The sequence below is a fragment of the Equus caballus genome, chromosome 1 (genome assembly GCF_041296265.1).
Source record: "Equus caballus isolate H_3958 breed thoroughbred chromosome 1, TB-T2T, whole genome shotgun sequence".
In the NCBI taxonomy this organism is placed as follows: domain Eukaryota; kingdom Metazoa; phylum Chordata; class Mammalia; order Perissodactyla; family Equidae; genus Equus; species Equus caballus.
This window is the reverse complement of record NC_091684.1, coordinates 37,106,253-37,125,696: the sequence shown is the minus strand read 5'-3', so window position 1 is coordinate 37,125,696 and position 19,444 is coordinate 37,106,253. Positions and strand designations below refer to the sequence as shown.

Sequence of the window (19,444 nt, the reverse complement as noted above, 5' to 3'; positions counted from 1 at the left end):
TTGCTGTGGTCATTTGCAGTGGATGGTTACATGGGGTATAGAGATTTAACTGAATTCTTGAAGTGGGTCAAGTGAATACTCGTAGAGGCTGCTTAGAGAGCACTGAAGATGGGTTGGATGTGTGAGAACAGGTGGGAAAACCAAGAGAAGCAACAAAGGTGGTAAAATCTACTCTTATTTTATTGTGATCATCTCCTTTAAATGGAGTTACAAAAGCTTTTATAAAGTCTCTAACTCCCCTTTCATTTTTTAAAAATATCTTGATTGAGATATAATTCACGTAACCATAAAAGTTACCCATTATGAGTGTATAATTCAATGATTTTACTGTATTCACAGAGCTGTGCAACCATCACCAAAATCTAAGTTTAGAACATTTTCATTACACCAGAAAGAAACCCTGTAACCCATGCAATTGCTCCTCATCTGACCCCACTCCAAACCCTAGGTCATTAGTAATCTACTTTTTTTAGTCTGTAGATTTGCCTATTCTGGACATTTCATATAAATGGAATCACACAATAAGTATTCTTTTGTGTCTGGCTTCTTTCATTTAGCATAATGTTTTTAGTGTTCATTTATGTTGTAGCATGTATCAATATTTCATTCCTTTTTGTGGACAAATAATATTCCATTATATGAATATAGGACATTTTGTTTATCAGTTGATGGAATTTGTTGAGTTTTAAGGCTAATCTAAAGTAACAAATTATTAGATAAATTATCATAAGGTTAAAGATCCTGAAAATTGAAGAGAAGGGAAAAAAAGATAATGGTGTTTTGAACAACCGCTTTTTTTTTTTTGAGGAAGATTAGCTCTGAGCTAACTGCTGCCAATCCTCCTCTTTTTGCTGAGGAAGACTGGCCCTGAGCTAACATGTGGGACGCCTACCACAGCATGGCGTGCCAAGCAGTGCCATATTTGCACCCAGGATCCAAACCGGTGAACCCCGGGCCGCCGAAGCGGAATGTGGGCACTTAACCGCTCGACAGCTTTTTTTAACTTTTTATTGAGGTTATGATAGCTTACAACCTTGTGAAATTTCAGTTGTACATTATTTGTAAGTCGTGTGAACAACCTCCTTTTTAAAGGTTGGGTTTAGTAGTCTTGGTAGATTTCTAGATTAGATATAACCATGAATTATTATTTTTAAGTTATCTAGTACATGTTAGATACCAAAACTATATTATTCTCATAATATCTTCACTAACTGGCCTTTTCTTTTCATCACAGGAAACTCTGAGTACGTTGGAATATGCTCATAGAGCAAAGAACATAATGAATAAGCCTGAAGTTAACCAGAAGCTCACCAAGAAAGCTCTTATTAAGGTGATTGTGAATTTTTGTGGAGTAACATGATCTTGTTTGACAAATGCGAAAATAAGGAACTGAAATAGGTATTGTTAGAATTGTTAAATTGCCTGTGGTAAGGCTTTTTCATCTAATGATTTAAACTAAATACTTTATGTGTTAAAATGTTTTTTCTAACGCAAATATGTTAACTTTACCAGCTGTATCAAGTCAGCCAGATTTGCCTTTATTTACATTTATAAAATTTACTTATTTATTTACAGCTTTAGGGTATAATTACCATACCATAACATTCACCTGTTGTAAGCCTACAATTCAGTGATGTTTAGTACATTTATAGAGTTGTGCAACATCACCACAATCTAGTTTTAGAAAATTTCTAACTCTCTATAAAGTTCCCCTTGACCCTTTTGCAGTCAGGCAACCACTGATCTGCTTTCTGTCTATAGATTTGCCTTTTCTGGACATTTCCTATAAATGAAATCATATAATATTCGGTCTTTTGCATCTGGCTTCTTTCACTGGGCATAACATTTGGGCTTCATCTGTGTTGTAGCATGTATGAATAGCTTATTTCTTTTTATTGCTGAATAGTATCCCGTTATATGGATAATATCACATTTTGTTCATCAGTTTACCAGTCGATGGACATTTGGATTATTTCCAGTGATGCTGGAGTGAACATTTGTTTATAAGTCTCTGTGTTGGTGTGTTCTCATTTCTCTTGGATAGATACCTCGCAGTTTAATATCTGAGTCTTATACTAAGTTTATGTTTAACTCTAAGAAGCTGTATTCCAAAGTGGCTGTCCCGCTTTAAATTTCTACCAGCAGTGTATGAGGGTTGCAGTTTCTCCACATCATCTCCAATACTTGCTGTAGTCTGTCTTTTTAATTTTAGTCATTCTCATAAATGTATAATAGTACATCAGTGTGGTTTTAATTAGCATTTCCCTGATGCATAATGATACTGAGCATCTTTTCACATGCTTTTTATCTATTTGTGTATCTTTTTTGGTGAAACGTCTGTCCAAATCCTTTGCCCACTTTTTAGTTGGGTTGTCTTCTTATTAAGCTGTAAAGTGCTGTTAATATCTTCTAGATACAAGTCCTTTATGAGATGATTTGTAAATATTTCCTCTCAGTCTGACTTATCTTTTCCTTTTCTTGGTACTGTGTTTTTTATATGAAAATTTTTTTTTCTTTTTTCCTTTTTTTTTTTTGAGGAAGATTAGCCCTGAGCTAACTACTGCCAGTCCTCCTCTTTTTGCTGAGGAAGCCTGGCCCTGAGGTAACATCATGCCCATCTTCCTCTACTTTATATGTGGGACGCCTACCACAGCATGGCGTGCCAAGCGGTGCCATGTCTGCACCCAGGGTCCGAGCCAGCGAACCCTGGGCCGCCGAGAAGCGGAATGTGCGAACTTAACCGCTTTGCCACCGGGCCGGCCCCTATATGAAATTTTTATACATTTACATGCAATTAAAAGAAATAATAAAGAGAGATCCTTTGTACGTTTTGTCAAACTATAGTAAAATATCACCACAGGGATATTGACATTAGTAACAATCCACTGATCTTATTCTCCAGTTTTCCTTCTATTCATTTATGTGTGTGTGTGTATTTAGTTCTATACAATTTTTTCACATGTGTAGGTTCATGTATCCACCACTGCAGTCAAGATACTGAACAGTTCCATCATCACAAGGATCCCTTACATTGCCCTTTTATAATCACTTCCTTTCCACTCCTACCTCCCCTTCCTAATCTCTGGTATCCAGTAATCTGTCCTTTATTTCTAAACTTTATCATTTCAAAAATGTTATTGAATGGAGGGGCTGGCGTGGTGGCATAATGGTTAGGTTCTTGTGCTCTGCTTTGGTGGCCCAGAGTTCACAGGTTTGGATCCCAGACAAGAACCAATACACCACTCATCAAGCTATGCTGTGGTGGCATCCCACATACAATAGTGGAAGATTGTCACAGATGTTAACTCAGGGACAATCTTCCTTAAGCAAAAAGGAGGAAGACTGGTAACAGATGTCAGCTCAGGGCCAGTCTTTCTCACCAAAAAAAAAAATGTTATTGAATAGAATCACACAGTATGTAGACTTTTGGGATTGCCTTTTTTCACTCAGCATAAGTCTCTAGAAGTTCGCCTGAGTTGTGTGTATCAATAGATCTTTCTTTTTAGTGCTGCATATTATTCCATTGTATGTATGTACCATACATACAGTTTGTGTAACCATTCACCTGTTGAATGACATGGGCTGATTTCAATTTTTCATAATTATAAATAAAACTGCTGTGCATATTTGTTTACAGGTATTTGTGTAAATATAAATTTTATTTCTCTGAGATAATTGTCCAAGAATACAATTACTAAGTTGCACAGTGAAATTTTTTCTGTTTCTTTCCTTTTTTTTTTTTTTTTTTTTTTTTTTTTGCTATGGAAGATTCACCCTGAGCTAACATCCATTGCCAATTGCTTGAGGAAGATTTGCCCTGAGCTGTCATTGTGTAAATCTTCCTCTAATTTGTATGGGGGTCACTGCCACAGTATGGCCGCTGATGAGTCGTGTATGTCTCTACCTGGGAACCAAACCCAGGCTGTGGAAGTGGAGTACACCGAATTTAATCTCTAAGCCACGGGGCCAGCCCCTGAATCTTTACAATTTTAAGGAACTACCAAGCTGTTTTCCAGAGTAGCTGTACTGTTTTACATTCCCATTAGCAATGTTTGAGTGATCTAGTTTCTCCACATCCTTGCCAGCATTTGGTGTAGTAACTTTTTTATTTTAGCCGTTCTCCCAAGTGTGATGGGTTTTAACTTGCATTTCTCTAATGTCTAATGATGTTGAATATCATTTCGTGTGCTTATTTGCTGTTTGTATATCCTCTTTGGTGAAATGTCTGTTCCTCTATTTAGGTCTATTTTCCAATTGGATTATTTGGGGGTTTTTTTGTGTGACTTTAAAGTTCTCAATATATTCTAGATGCTAGTCCTTTGTCACAAGTGTTTACAGTTATTTTCTCCCAGTCTGTAGCTTCTCCTCTCATCCTTTTCATATGGAATTTTGGAGAGCAAAAGTTTTTAATTTCCACGTGGCCTAACTTATCAATTTTTACTTTTATGAATTGTGCTTTTAGTGTCAATTCTCAGAACTCTCTGCCTAGCTCTAGATACTGAAGATTTTTTCCATTTTTGTTTTTGGAAAGTTTTATATTTCCACGTTTCACATTTAAGTCCATGATCCATTTTGATTTGATTTTTGATAAGATGTCAGGGCACATTTTTTTCACCTCTGGGGTATCTGGATTGCTTTAGTATCCTTTGTTGAAAAGGATATATTTTCTTCATTGAATTGATTTTGCACTTTTCTGAAAAATCAATTGGGCATAGTTTTGTGTGGGCCTATCTCTGGGCTCTCTGTTCTGTTCCATGGATTTATAAGTCTGGCCCTCCACCAGTACCACACAGTTTTAATTACTGTAGCTAGGTAAGAACTCTTGGAATCAGGTAGACAGTTTAAAAGGAGGTTTATATGAGAAAGCTACTTTCTTCGTAAAGGTTCCCAAAATTGTCAGGATCTGAGAAACACTACAGTGATTTTATATTCATTATTTTAAAAATACCAGGCTCTTTTATAAGCACTGATTTTATTTAGACATTTGAATCTTTTGAACCCTAATGCTATTTTTAAATCTAAAAATATTTGAAAATATTTCTTTAATATGATAGAGTATTCAGTCAGTGTTTAAAATTCCAAGTTTTTCAATGTATACATATTTTTTAATAGTTGTTTTAGGATCCAAATAAGTTTTACCCTTTGTGGTATTTTTTATTGAGGTCATAATAGTTTATAACACTGTGAAATTTCAATTGTACGTTATTATTTGTCAGTCACCATATATATGTGCCCTTTATCCCTTATGCCCACCCTCAAACCCCCTTTCCCTCTCGTAACCACTAATCTGTTCTTGGTCCATGTGTTTATCTTCCACATGAGTGAAATCATACAGTGTTTATCTTTCTCTGTATGGCTTATTTTGCTCAACATAACACCCTCAAGGTCGACCCATCCATGTTGTTGCAAATGGGACAACTTTGTCTTTTGTTATGGCTGAGTAGCATTCCATTGTATATATACCACTTCTTCTTTATCCATCAGTCACTGGGCAGTGGGCTTGCTTCCACGTCTTGGCTATTGTGAATAATGCTGCAGTGAACATAGGGGTGCATAAGTTTCTTTGTATTGTTGATTTCAAGTTCTTTGGATAAATACCCAGTAGTGGGATAGCTGGATTGTGTGGTATTTCTATTTTTAAGTTTTCGAGAAATCTCCATACTGTTTTCCGTAGTAGCTGCACCAGTTCGCATTGCTACCAGTGGTATGAGGGTTCCCTTTCTCCACATCCTCTCCAATGTTTGTTATTTTTTGTCTTAGTAATTATAGCCATTCTAATGGATGTAATGTGATATCTCATTGTAGTTTTGATTTGCATTTTTCTAATGATTAGTGATGATGTTGAACATCTTTTCATGTGCCTGTTGGACACTTGAATATCTTCTTTGGAAAAATGTCTGTTCATATTCTTTGCCCATTTTTTGATCAGGTTGTTTGTTTTTTGTTGTTGAGTTGTGTGAGTTCTTTATATATTTTGGAGATTAACTGCTTGTTAGATATATGATTTGCAAATATTTTCTCCTAGTTGGTGGGTTGTCTTTTTGCTTTGTTCCTGGTTTCCTTTGCCTTATTACCCTTTGCAATTTTCTGATGTATCTTTTGGTCTGAATACGTAGTTTCTCCTTGCATTTTTTTTCTCCCTTTACAATTTGTTTGTGGAAGTACCCGTATTATTTGTCCTGTAGAGTTTTCCCCTAGTGTCTTTTGACATATTCTGTTCTTTGTATTTTTTATAAACTGGTAGTTGGATTTTGAGGCTTGATAGATTAAAGTTTGATCTTATTTACATATTTTTGCTAAGACTACTTCATAATTGATGGTGTGTTCTCCCACCAGGAAGCACAGAATGTCTGGTTCTTTCTCTTTTTGTGGGGAATTGATGATATTCAAAGACGTGATCCATTTGTTTTTTAAGGGTTGCAGAATGGTAATTTTCTAATTCAGTTCTTTCTTAACTGATTGCCGGACTACTTCCATAACAAGGAACCTTCCCTCAGCTACCCAGGCATATGCTTCTTATAGTAAACGCAGGAGAAATGCTTGATTTGTTCCTTTATTTGACAGTTTTGAGAATAATGATTTGGTTTCCTAGCTTTCTTAATGTCATTATAAACTCATGGACATAAAATATTTGTGTTAGCCCATTGTAGTTCTTATCCTCCCTGATAGTCACTTTGTCCCTTCTTTGGCTAGTCAGTACCTCTTCAAGTGGGTTCTTGAGTCCTCTTCACTAGCCACGGTTTGTTAGCTTCCTTCCTATTTTGTTTGCCAAGGTATTCCAGGTTCATCTTGAATGTTTCTTGCCCCAGTCGGAGAACCAGACACTTCTCTAAGGAATCTGGGTTCATTTTAATGTGAAATGCATTTGGATACCAACCTGGGTACTGGAGGCTGTGTTTTTTCTTCAGAAGTCCATATTTTTATAGTGAGTGCATTTAAAGGAGCTTTGAAAGCTATTGAAAGACTTTATTCTAAACAGCTTAGTATTGAATTAAAAGTATGGTTATGACTTTTTAGCCTACTTTTTTATGTTTTAAAAAACATGAAAGGGCTAACTTTATGTTTTATTTGTTACATGTCCTCCCCAAACTGAATGAAAAAAAAGTTCAGTGCTAAATTGACACCTACAACATTCTTCTTTTGTAGGAATATACAGAAGAGATAGAGCGTCTGAAACGAGATCTTGCTGCAGCCCGTGAAAAAAATGGGGTGTACATTTCTGAAGAAAATTATAGGTAAGCCCTTGACTATGGAAATTCATGTCTAAGAATAAGCATTTTCTGATAGCCTGTTTGAAGTAAAAGTTACTTTTTGACAGTAAATCTTTATATCTTTGTACCTAGTGCCTCTAATTGCTTCTTTTTGTTTTGATGTTAACAAGTAGTTATCAAACAGTTTAAAAACTTTTTATATAACTTTTATTTTAAATAATTATAGATTCACATGAAGTTGAAGGAAGAGTGCAGAGAGGTCTCATGTATTTTTCTCCCAGTTTCCCCTAATGGTTACCTTTTACATAACGTTCGTACAGTATCAAAACTGAGAAATTGACATTGGTACAATGTGTATAATTCTATGCCATTTTATCACATTTGTAGATTCTCATAGTTCTACAATTAAGATGGAGAACATTCCTGTCATCACAAAGATCTCCATCTTGCTACCCCTTTCTAGTCATACCCACTCCTCTTCCCCAATGATCCCCAACCCCTGGCAACCAGGAATCTCTTCACTTTTAAGCCTTTGAGTAGTTTGTCCAAAGGAAAGCTTCTACTGAAGCTTTATGTAGAAACAACAACAGATTAAACAAGGGCAGAAGGCAAGTGGGATGCTAAGGATTAAAACTTGAAAATTCCTGATTGCATTTATCTTTGAAGATATTAAGGAGGGTGGCTTTCACAGGACATTTTAAAAATTATTAATAATGAGAAAATGTATTTAGAGCTAATTGATATTAACTAAAAGCATTTTACTATAATCTTTGGCTCACTTTTTTTATAGATGTTTCACTATATGACCGTTGTAAAAGTATATAAATCATTTAATAAACTCAGTTTTTTTCATGTTATTTTCAGTTATCATAATGTGCTACATCCTCCTAATTGGTTCATATGCTAACTTTACGAATGTTCAAATTTATAGTCTACTAGTATCACAGGTTATTAAACAATAGTCCTCCTTTTATTTTTTTTTATGTGACTTTAGTTTTGTTTGGTTCTTTCATAGCCCATACCCAGTGGGCAAAAACATTTTTACAAAAAATTCTTTCGTAAATTTGCACTTAGTTCTTTTTTTGACGAGGATTAGCCTTGAGCTAACATCCGCTGCTAATCCTCCTCTTTTTGTTGAGAAAGATTGGCTCTGAGCTATCATCCGTGCCCATCTTTCTCTGCTTTATATGTGGGACGCCTGCCACAGCATGGTTTGATAAGCAGTGTGTAGGTCCACACTTGGGATCCCGGCCACTGAAGCGGAGCACATGAACTTAACCGCTAGGCCACTGGGCCGGCCCCCTGCACTTAATTCTTTTACTTGGTATTTTTTATTCTTTTCTTTCTTTTCTGTTTCTCTGGTTTTCAGATTATACTTCTACATCATACACACTACAGTGTTTCATTATATTTTTTGAATGTTCACTTCATAGGTGTTCCTATTTCTACCATTTTATATATTTTATACATTAATTTTTATTCAACAAACACTTTTTATACCTTTAAGTTTGGTATCAGACTGCTCTTGTTGCTAGAAAACCAATTTAAAGTGTCTTAAAACATCAAGGGATAGAATGAGCTTCATAGTTGTTTAATCCTGTGACTCAAGGATCCGGTTTCTGTGTCTTCCCCCTCTTGTCCTGAGTGGTGGCCTTCTCCCAGGGCTGGCTGGTCATCAAGCATGGTGATCAGCAGCAGAGCAGCTACCTGCTGTCTCATTCATGTCCAGTACGGATGAGAGGCTGCCTACCCTTTAACCAGCAAAACTGGCCAGGGGAACATCACTGATTGGTTAGTTTAGGCCTGAGTTGTGTCCATGTATGTACCAGTAACTAGCAAGGGACTTGAATTTCCCTGATGGTCTTGAGCAGTTAGGCTTACTCCCTGGATCTAGGGATAGGGTCTGGCCGCGCCTAGCCCCCTATAGCTTGACTGAGAGTCATTCCCCAAAGGAAATCTGGATGCTGGAAATGGCTGCTTAGTAGGCAATCAATGAATGTCTTCAAGTGGTTTTCTCCTTTAATTTGGTAAGAGAGTATCTTCTGCTCTTAGTAGTCAAACATTGGACCTCGTGGACTGATTGTCTAATTTTCTTCTTATCTTCTCTTGTCCATTTCTTTGATGTATTTTAGATAGGAGCTAACTTTATTTCTAGTTTGTCAATCCTGTGATTGAAAAGATTGTTTGCTCTCTAATAGATATGAGGCGTAATCTGAAACAAAGTTCTTTCTGAAAAAGCTTTTGGAATTATTACACTGCAAGTCAGAGAAGGATCACAAAAGCTGCAACCAACATTTAAAACAGGATAATGCATTATTTACCCCACACTTAATAGACCTTTTAAAACTATATCAAAACTGTGTCATCCAGGAAATAACAATGTTGCATTACCTCTTGTACATTCAGTGTAAGAAAAGCATTTCAGATATCCCATTCTACATAAAAGACCCATTTCCAATAAAGAACTAGTATAGTTAATCAAAAGACTTAAAATTAATTCTCCTCTTACATGTCAGTTTTAGCTTTTCCTTTATCAACGATATCTCTAGCTAATAATTTGAGGAAATTTGCATTCACAAAAGAATCTTTGTGGGCCAGCCCCAGTGACCTAGTGGTTAAGTTGGGTGCACTCTGCTTCTGTGGCCTGGGTTCGGTTCCTAGGCATGGACCTACACCACTCAACAGTGTCCATGCTGTGGCAGCGCCTCACATACCAAAAGAGGAAGATTGGCAACAGATGTTAGCTCAGGGCAAATCTTCCTCAGCAGGGGGTAAAAAAAAAGAATCTTTATCATGTAAGCTCATTGTGGAATAGAAAATTGTTGGTAGTTATGAAGGAACTAGAAGAATACAAGTTTCAGCACTTACTTCTGAAACTTGCTAATGCTCAGGAAATCAGAAAGACCCATTAAAGTGGACCAGAATTATCTGGTCCAAAATGTCAGTAGTGCTGAGGCTGAGGAACTGTGCTCTAGAGAATAATCTTTTGATCGCATGAGGATTTTGTAGTGACAGTGGCTGTGTGTGTTGGGTGTGTATTGGAGTATGTGGGCAGGGGCAGCAGGTGTAATTGCTCTGTATATATACTTTAATTCAATTCTTTAGTTTTTAGCCCCTTATCTCACCTCCTCCTCCTGCGACACCTGATGCCTTCAAGTCCCAAACTTTTCCTGGATTCTGGGTGTCCTGCTTATACTCTATATTCCTGAAAACAGACGCGTAGGTTGTATCCCCCCATCTCTACTCTCTGTAAGTTACAGTCTTTTGTCAGCTTTGTAGCTTCTCAAATTTTATATGCACACATGCTTTCTTCCCCTCATAGGGAGGAACTCTCCATTTTAAAATGAAGATAAGAAAAACGGTCCATTTATAAAACAAGGACAAGGAATATATTGTTTTTTTGCAATTTGTATTTATTGCTTATTGACACTTAGGCATCATTATCACCGTTAAATGATAGAGATGATGTGTAACTGCCACAATTGTGTTAGAATATCTTTTTATTTTTTTTATTATTATTTTTTTTAATGTTATGATAGATTACAACCTTATGAGATTTCAGTTGTACATTCTTGTTAGTCATGTTGTGGGTACACCACTTCCCCCTTTGTGCCCTCCCCCCACCCCCCCTTTTCCCTGGTAACCACCGATCAGATCTCCTTGTCAATATACTAACTTCCACCTATGAGTGGAGTCATATAGAGTTCATCTTTCTCTGACTGGCTTATTTCGCTTAACATAATACTCTCGAGGTCCATCCACGTTGCTGGGAATGGGCCAATTTTGTCTTTTTTTATGGCTGAGTAGTATTCCATTGTGTATATATACCACATCTTCTTTATCCAATCATCAGTTTCTGGGCATGTAGGTTGGTTCCACGTCTTGGCTATTGTAAATAATGCTGCGATGAACATAGGGGTGCAAGTGACTCTTGGGATTTCTGATTTCAGGTTCTTAGGATAGATACCCAGTAATGGGATGGCTGGGTCATAGGGTATTTCAATTTTTAACTTTTTGAGAAATCTCCATACTGTTTTCCATAGTGGCTGTACCAGTTTGCATTCCCACCAACAGTGTATGAGGGTTCCTTTTTCTCCACAACCTCTCCAACATTTGTCGCTCTTGGTTTTGGATGTTTTTGCCAATCTAACAGGTGTAAGGTGATATCTTAGTGTAGTTTTGATTTGCATTTCCCTGATGATTAGCGATGATGAACATCTTTTCATGTGTCTATTGGCCATATTCATATCTCCTTTTGAGAAATGTCTGTTCATGTCCTCTGCCCATTTTTTGATCGGGTTGTTTGTTTTTTTGTTGTTGAGCTGTGTGAGTTCTTTGTATATTATGGAGATTAACCCTTTGTCAGATAAGTGGCTTGTAAATATTTTTTCCCAATTAGTGGGCTGTTTTCTTGTTTCAATCCTGTTTTCCCTTGCCTTGAAGAAGCTCTTAGTCTGATGAAGTCCCATTTGTTTATTCTTTCTATTGTTTCCCTCAACTGAGGAGTTATAGTGTCTGAAAAGATTCTTTTGAAACTGATGTCAAAGAGTGTACTGCCTATATTCTCTTCCAGAAGACTTATTGTTTCCGGCCTAATCTTTAGGTCTTTGATCCATTTTGAGTTTATTTTGGTGTGTGGTGAAAAAGAATGGTCAATTTTCAATCTTTTACATGTGGCTGTCCAGTTTTCCCAGCACAATTTGTTAAAGAGACTTTCTTTTCTCCATTGTAGGCCCTCTGCTCCTTTGTCGAAGATTAGCTGTCCATAGATGTGTGGTTTTATCTCTGGGCTTTCAATTCTGTTCCATTGATCTGTGGACCTGTTTTTGTACCAGTACCATGCTGTTTTGATCACTGTAGCTTTGTAGTATGTTTTGAAATCGGGGATTGTGATTCCGCTGGCTTTGTTTTTCTTGCTCAGGATTGCTTTAGCAATTCGCGGTCTTTTGTTTCCCCATGTGTTAGAATATCTTTTATAGGAATTAGGAAAAAATATTAACTGTTAAACTTATATTAAACTTTTTTTAGAGCCATGAGTGGAAAACTAACTGTTCAAGAAGAACAGATTGTAGAATTGATTGAAAAAATCAGTGCCATCGAGGAGGAGCTAAGCAGGGTAAGCGTTCAGAACAATATTGAATGTTATGTAGAAAGCAGATATTAAAAGAAAATGCCAGAATGTGAGGGACCTGATATTTTTTCCCCAAGGTTTTTTTCCTTGCTGACCCTTATACTAAAAGTAAGTAGTATCATAGTTTTACTGTCATCAATGATAATGAAGCCGTCTCTTTTGACATTTATATTAATGCAACATCACAAGAAGTTAACTGAATTGAGTGATTTTATTGTTAAAGCTAAATAGTGAATGCTGAGACATTTTCAAAAACATAGTTATCAGATGAGGGAATGTAGGTGTTGGGAGAAACAAGACGTTAAATAAGTAAGTGGAAAGACTTGACCCTTCTGTGCCATCCTGCAGGTGGCAGTGTTGGAAGGAACCTGCAGAATTAGGACCACTACACTAGAACTTGTTACTTTATTTTTAATGAAATTTTAGGAAGAAACCAGACACCATATGAAATGTGCTAACCTACCTGGTAACTTGTTACAGCTTTTACATGGAAATAATTTGTTTTGTTCTTCTGATATTATATTTTGAACTAGCCAGGTGTCTCACCAAGCAGGTCAGCATTTTTTTATTCTTAAAAAAAATGTTTAATATGTTATGTTTAGGTTACAGAATTGTTTATGGATAATAAAAATGAACTTGACCAGTGTAAATCTGACCTGCAAAATAAGACACAGGAACTTGAAACCACTCAGAAACATTTACAAGAAACTAAATTACAGCTTGTTAAAGAAGAATATATCACATCAGCTTTGGAAAGTACTGAAGAGAAGCTTCATGACGCTGCCAGCAGGGTTTGTCCTTCGTTTTGATTTGTACCACATTAAAGAAATTAGAGAATGGGTAAAAGTGACTTTCTTTGCTTAAGCATTAATTGTGAAATTCTATTTATTCACCCCAAATGTTATTTCTATCAATTTAAAAAATAGTATTTTACTATTTCATCTAAATTTTTTTCACTAGAGATGCTAACTTTAGAAAAAACTATTTCTGAAGTTTTGGGTTTTTTTTAAAAGATTGGCACCTGAGCTAACAACCATTGCCAATCTTTTTATTTTTCTTCTTCTCCCCAAAGATCCCCAGTACGTAGTTGTATGTTCTAGTTGTGAGTGCCTCTGGTTGTGTTATGTGGGATGCCGCCTCAACGTGGCCTGACGAGCAGTGCCATGTCTGCGTCCAGGATCCGAACTGGCAAAGTCCTGGGCCACCAAAGCAGAGCACGCAAACTTAACCACTCAGCCACAGGGCCAGCCCCTATTCCTGAAGGTTTGAAAATAGAACATGACTTTAATATACTTTGTGGACATTTAGAATAATGATGTTGATGCTTTCCCCTGTGGTTGTGGTTAAAACTAATCTGTCATCAAGAATTTAGTACGTTCTGATGATGGAAGATGTTGAAAGTAGTTGATTTTTCATTAGGTGTACTTTTGAGGAAATAGTAACACATAATAGGAAAAAAGTTTGTGAGGGAGCATAATTACTATAAAAGATTGGTAGAATCAGTTTTCCATGCCTAAATGGCTAGGGGAGGGGAAATAAACATTCCTGGATCTATCCATGAGTTTAAAAATTTCTTCTGATATCATGTATAAAACTTACTAGTTCTTATCAGGAGAAATCCTTACATAGCACAGATATTTTCGTTAGACTGCTTTCATCATGTCCATCTTATCAACATTTGTTTTTAAAAATCATGTTTAGTTGCTTAACACAGTTGAAGAAACTACAAAAGATGTATCTGGTCTCCATTCCAAACTGGATCGTAAGAAAGCAGTTGATGAGCACAATGCAGAAGCTCGAGATATTTTTGGCAAAAACCTGAATAGTCTGTTTAATAGTATGGAGGAATTAATTAAGGATGGCAGCGCAAAACAAAAGGCCATGCTAGAAGTTCACAAGACCTTGTTTGGTAAGTTCAAGCATTGCTGATGATTCTAGTGCGTGTGTGTTTAGCGTGAGACTAATTTCAAATTGATCATTTAATGTCATAAAAAACTCAGGTGACAGTATCTCTAGTCTCTTCCAATAATACCACTGTCTGTTCAGACTAAGGGTTAATGCTTTTACTGTCTTTGAATTAAAACAAATCTTAGTTATTTTTTGTTGTTGTTTTCTGTAAATTGTTATGTCTATTAAACAGTAAACTGTGTATAAACTTTAGAAGTAAAAGTCCCCTTAATCCCTGACTTTGCATCATTCTTCATAGATATTACTGTTAAATTTCATGAGTTTCCTTCTAGAAGTTTTCTGTGCATAAACATTCTGCAACTTTTTTTCTTTCAAGAATGTATATCTTGAATATTTGCTATATTGTCAGAATATGTGTATCATTTTTAACCATAGCCATTGTTATCTTCATTTACAAAAATATCTTTATTATTTTACTTATGAAAGTGTTATCCTCATTATAGAAAATTTGGAAGATGCAGAAATGTAAAATTTTTTTAAATTGCCTATAATCTAGTCACTTTGAGCCAACCACTATGAATTTTGTTAATTGATTTCTAGTTTCTCTTTTCTTTTATAACCTCTTTTACCTACTGTAATACTATATATTACTTTTGGAGATTAATTTTATAATAAATATTATAATTCTTGGTTTACTGTGAGTTATAATTATGGGCCTGATATACCTATAAATATGTCAAATGCTTACAGACTGCTATAGAACATATATAATTTATATTTAAAATATTTCCTTATGTAGTGAGCCAATTATTTTAAGCTTATTTGTTATTACAATTTTCCCACTAAGGATATAATTTTGGCAACCTCTTTGAAGTGATCTTAACTATATTTAAATATATTTATGTCAAATTTGCTTTTGTCTTTGTATAGGTAACCTGCTGTCTTCCAGTGTCTCTGCATTAGATGCCATTACTACAGCAGCACTCGGATCTCTCACGTCTATTCCAGAAAATGTGTCTACACGTGTTTCTCAGATTTCTAACATCATGTTAGAAGAACAATCATTAGCAGCAGAAAGTAAAACTGTACTTCAGACATTGATTGTTAGTAAATCTCCTAAAGTACTTTTGAAGGGTTAATTTGATAAGTCTTCTAAAACAATGTTAACTGCTCTTCTTTCATCTTAAGCCTTACTAGACACAATGATAAACATATTGCTTTAAGACAGTAGGTTTATATTTTTTAAAGACAAATCTCTTCCCTGTTTTTTTCTCCCAGAAGTGTTAATTTCCAAATACATATAACCAACTTTGAAACTTTTTTCACTTATAGCTTGTAACACTGAGAGTAGAAGTTAGTAACTCTTCTAATAACAAGAAAGAGTAGGTTTACCTCCAGAATAAATCAAGGGACCTACAGTTTGTCACTTGGCTCAGAGATTGGAATCCTGGAATGGTTGTGGTGATGTTACAATGATCCAAACAGAAGGGAATATTAAGTGGTTAATTTTATAACTATAGTAATACGAAAAAACGTGCAAGAAAAAAAACTTATAAAATTCTAGGAACACATATAACAGTTTGTGGTTTCAGATATGTGTGATTAAGTGCTTCTGGGCCTTAACTGTAAGGCTCTTTTTCATAGTTCTATATAAGTCACTCATCTAATTACACTCAGTGTTACCTTCTCCATACCTGATTTGTGTACTCTTTATTTTGTAATTGCACCTTTTGTCTAAGAAGTTCTTGGCCATATCACTTACTTTGTTTTCCTCTTTGTGCAGGCTCTCTGCCTCCCTTTTTGAGTTTAACAATATTCGTTGAACATTTTCCAAGGAAATGCTACAAATGTTAGCTGACACTGCCTAGATTCAGTGCTTGTATGACACTATTTGATAGATTTCTTCAATTGCCCAAATTTCACAAAATTAAAAGATGCTCTCTTGATACTAACTTTGTGGAAATTGATTCATTCACTGAATAGTTGTCTGTATTTGTTGATGTCTTCCTACCAAGTTATAATTATTTGTTGAGTCAAAGAGATGACTACTGTTCCCACATGAGTTGAAATTAGTATGATAGTTCTTCTTTCCAAAAGAATACCAGTTATCTTTTAAGTATTTACTAATTATTTCCTTCATAGTTCTTCACCCCTCCCCTAGTGAAAGGAACTTGTTGGAATTTTTTTTCCTTTTTATGGAAATTCTCAATCTATAATACATTTCTCAACTTTCCCCCTACCTTGACAAGAAGAAGAACCCTGACAAGTTCTTTTGATACAATAAGTCATTAGGTCTTGAAATTTAAATACTTGCAGCCCACAGCCTACTTTTGAAGGTTATTGGTCTCAGCCTTTCTGACTAGTAACCTAAACTTGTTTGAAATTTATTTTGTTAAAATGTATTTGTAGGGTTTTTTTTTTAATTTCCTTTGTTTGCAATGCTGAAATCTTATCAAATGACTGTCATTTTCTCCTCTTCTGAATTCTTCTGACTATTGTTGCATTAGATGATTAAGAGTCTATTGTACACCAAGTGACCATTTTCTAAATTACTATAGCCAGGATTAAGTGACATGCTGAATATAAACTCTAGTAATAAATAGGCTTTGTAGGTTATAAAGAATAGAGAGTGGACATTTAGAATTTTAATATGCATGTGTTTAGTTAAAGTTTTTAAGATATCATTTAACCAGCCAGGTGTATGGAAGTGAAAATATTCTTTTTAAAGACTTGTTTGTTTATTTTTAAAACCAGAATATACTTAAGACTGATCTTCTAAGTTCACTGGAAACAGTTTTATCCCCGACTGTGGTGTCTATACTGAAAATCAATAGCCAGCTAAAGCATATTTTCAAGACTTCATTGACAGTGGCTAATAAGGTAACAAATGTTACATTCTTAATATCTCAAAATCGAATTGTTGTTTAAGAAAGACACTCTGTGGCCACACCTGGAGATATGTCTACATGCAAAACCCATGGGTTGTGAGAAGGAATCTGGAGGAGGGAGGAGACAGGATGCTTTCTGCCATTGATAGGGTCAGCAGAATCATGGCTAAGAAAAATGAGAGGGAATGACTTCAAGATAAATGTTCACATTTACATAGTAGCATATAGAGCATATAGATGGTGAGGAAGATACATATATAAATGTATACACACATATGCTTGCATATATGCCTAAATATGCATAAAATATCTGGAAATGTTTAAAAATCGTAGCAGTCGTCTCAAAGGCACGAGTGGGACTGGGCTTCCAGGGACTGGAGAGAGAAAGGAACTTTGCATATTGTTTTTTCCCTTTTCTATTTTGTAATGTATTCGAAAAAATAAAAAGTAAATGAACTAAAAAAGCCTTTTTAATTTAAAAAGTGAAAGAAATTAATTTTTTTTCTTTAAAGATAGAAGATCAGAAAAAAGAAATGGATGACTTTCTTAGTACATTGTGTAGCAATCTACATGAACTGCAAGAAAATACAGTATCTTCCTTGGATGAGTCACGGAAGCTGTGTGAAAACTTAACTGAAGCCCTGAAGACGTTAAAGGAGATCCATTCACAGGTATCTTACTTAGGTGATTTGGGGAGTGTAAAAAGAAAGCTTTATGATCTTTAACTTGATAATCTTTGTTACACAATCTGAATGCTATATAACTAATTTAGAAACCTGAAAATACCATAGCCACTGGTGCTTCTAACAGTAATTCATGTAAAATAATTGAGAATACTTTTCTTTTTCTTTTCTTTTTTCTTTTCTTTTTTTTGAGGAAGATTAGCCCTGAGCTAAGTACTGCCAGTCCTCCTCTTTTTTGCTGAGGAAGACGGGCCCTGACCTAACTTCCATGACCATCTTCCTCTATTTTATACGTGGGACGCCTGCCACAGCATGGCTTACCAAGTGCTGCCATGTCCGCACCCGGGATCGGAACCGGCGAATCCTGGGCTGCTGAATCAGAACGTGTGCACTTAACCACTGTGCCACTGGGCCGGCCCCGAGAATACTTTTCTTGATCAGTTAATATTTGAGCATTTGCTACATGTAGAACCCTACGCTAAAGCCCAATAAGACAGACAGTCATTTCCTGATACCAAGATGAAAGATGAAGCTGGAGAAACATACCTTTGGGAGTACAATTAGAAGAAAATGGTTGTAGCATTTAAAAAGAACATGTGTCTACATTATAACTTGTTAAATTGTTTTTTTCCTGGGTGACATGGATATTTTCTGTTGTAAACTATGCCCTACATTTTCTTACTATTTCTGTCTCATCAATGTCAGACATTTAAATTGCAGTAAATTAATACAATTCTTAATTTTTATTAATAGATTATAAATATAATGTATTTATATGAAGTATATGAGGCTTTAAACCAAACCTCTAAACCAGGGAAGTCATAGTCTATAAATGTCAGATACATGGAAAACAACTCCTGGTATACTTAAGACCTTAGTAATGAATGTCTGAAGTTTTACTTTACATGAGGTTATTACTACATGACAGAACTCTAGTCAGTAAAACTGCTGATATGATTTAGTAAGTAGTAAAGGATTCTTTTTCTTTGGAAAGTGAGGGACGGGGAATTCATTTCATGTCCCCCAAAATGAGAAGGGAAACACTTCCAAGATTTTTAGGTAAGAATAAATGCAACTTTAAAATAAGATTGTTTCCTTAATTGATAAGCATGAAACTTTTCAGAGAAAGGATTAACATCAGAAATTAGCAAAAATAATAGTTAATATTGAGCAACTCACTGTGTGTTTATTCCTCCCACCAATATAAATACCGGTTCTATTATTAGTGCAGTCTTCTAATGAGGAAACTGAGGCCTGTGAGCATCTAACAATATTTAGATCATCTACTAGTGGTAGTGTGATTATATTACTTGAAAGGCATCCGTTTTTGAGAGGCTCTTCTATATGTTTCTAGAACATATTCTTGAAATCTGAAATTGGAGCCATTTCTCATACTTCTGCATGGGGTATTTACCTTAAACCTGTCTAGAACTTTCTAGGTATATATTCTAAGGTAGATTAGCTTTTTATAAATTAGCTGTTTTGAAATATTTAAAATTGGTAAGCAATTGTTTAAAAACAAACAAAACACCTATGATCTGAAAAGTATCATGAATGGTTTGACATCCCTGGCTTTAAGGAAGCAAGTTTAGTAAGTGAGCTGTTTCTTAGATTTTCTAGAAC

General features: G+C 35.5%; 1 protein-coding gene across 1 annotated transcript in view; it reads left to right on the top strand.

The window, feature by feature from the left end:
- The window catches only part of KIF11 (kinesin family member 11), a 61,828-nt gene that overhangs the window by 26,642 nt on the left and 15,742 nt on the right, over positions 1–19,444 (top strand). The window contains exons 12-19 of the mRNA XM_001502579.7: positions 1,235–1,330; positions 7,147–7,235; positions 12,240–12,327; positions 12,945–13,133; positions 14,044–14,251; positions 15,181–15,353; positions 17,005–17,130; positions 17,651–17,809. Coding sequence (XP_001502629.1) covers positions 1,235–1,330; positions 7,147–7,235; positions 12,240–12,327; positions 12,945–13,133; positions 14,044–14,251; positions 15,181–15,353; positions 17,005–17,130; positions 17,651–17,809 — 1,128 coding nt within the window. The remainder of the gene's footprint in view (positions 1–1,234; positions 1,331–7,146; positions 7,236–12,239; positions 12,328–12,944; positions 13,134–14,043; positions 14,252–15,180; positions 15,354–17,004; positions 17,131–17,650; positions 17,810–19,444) is intronic.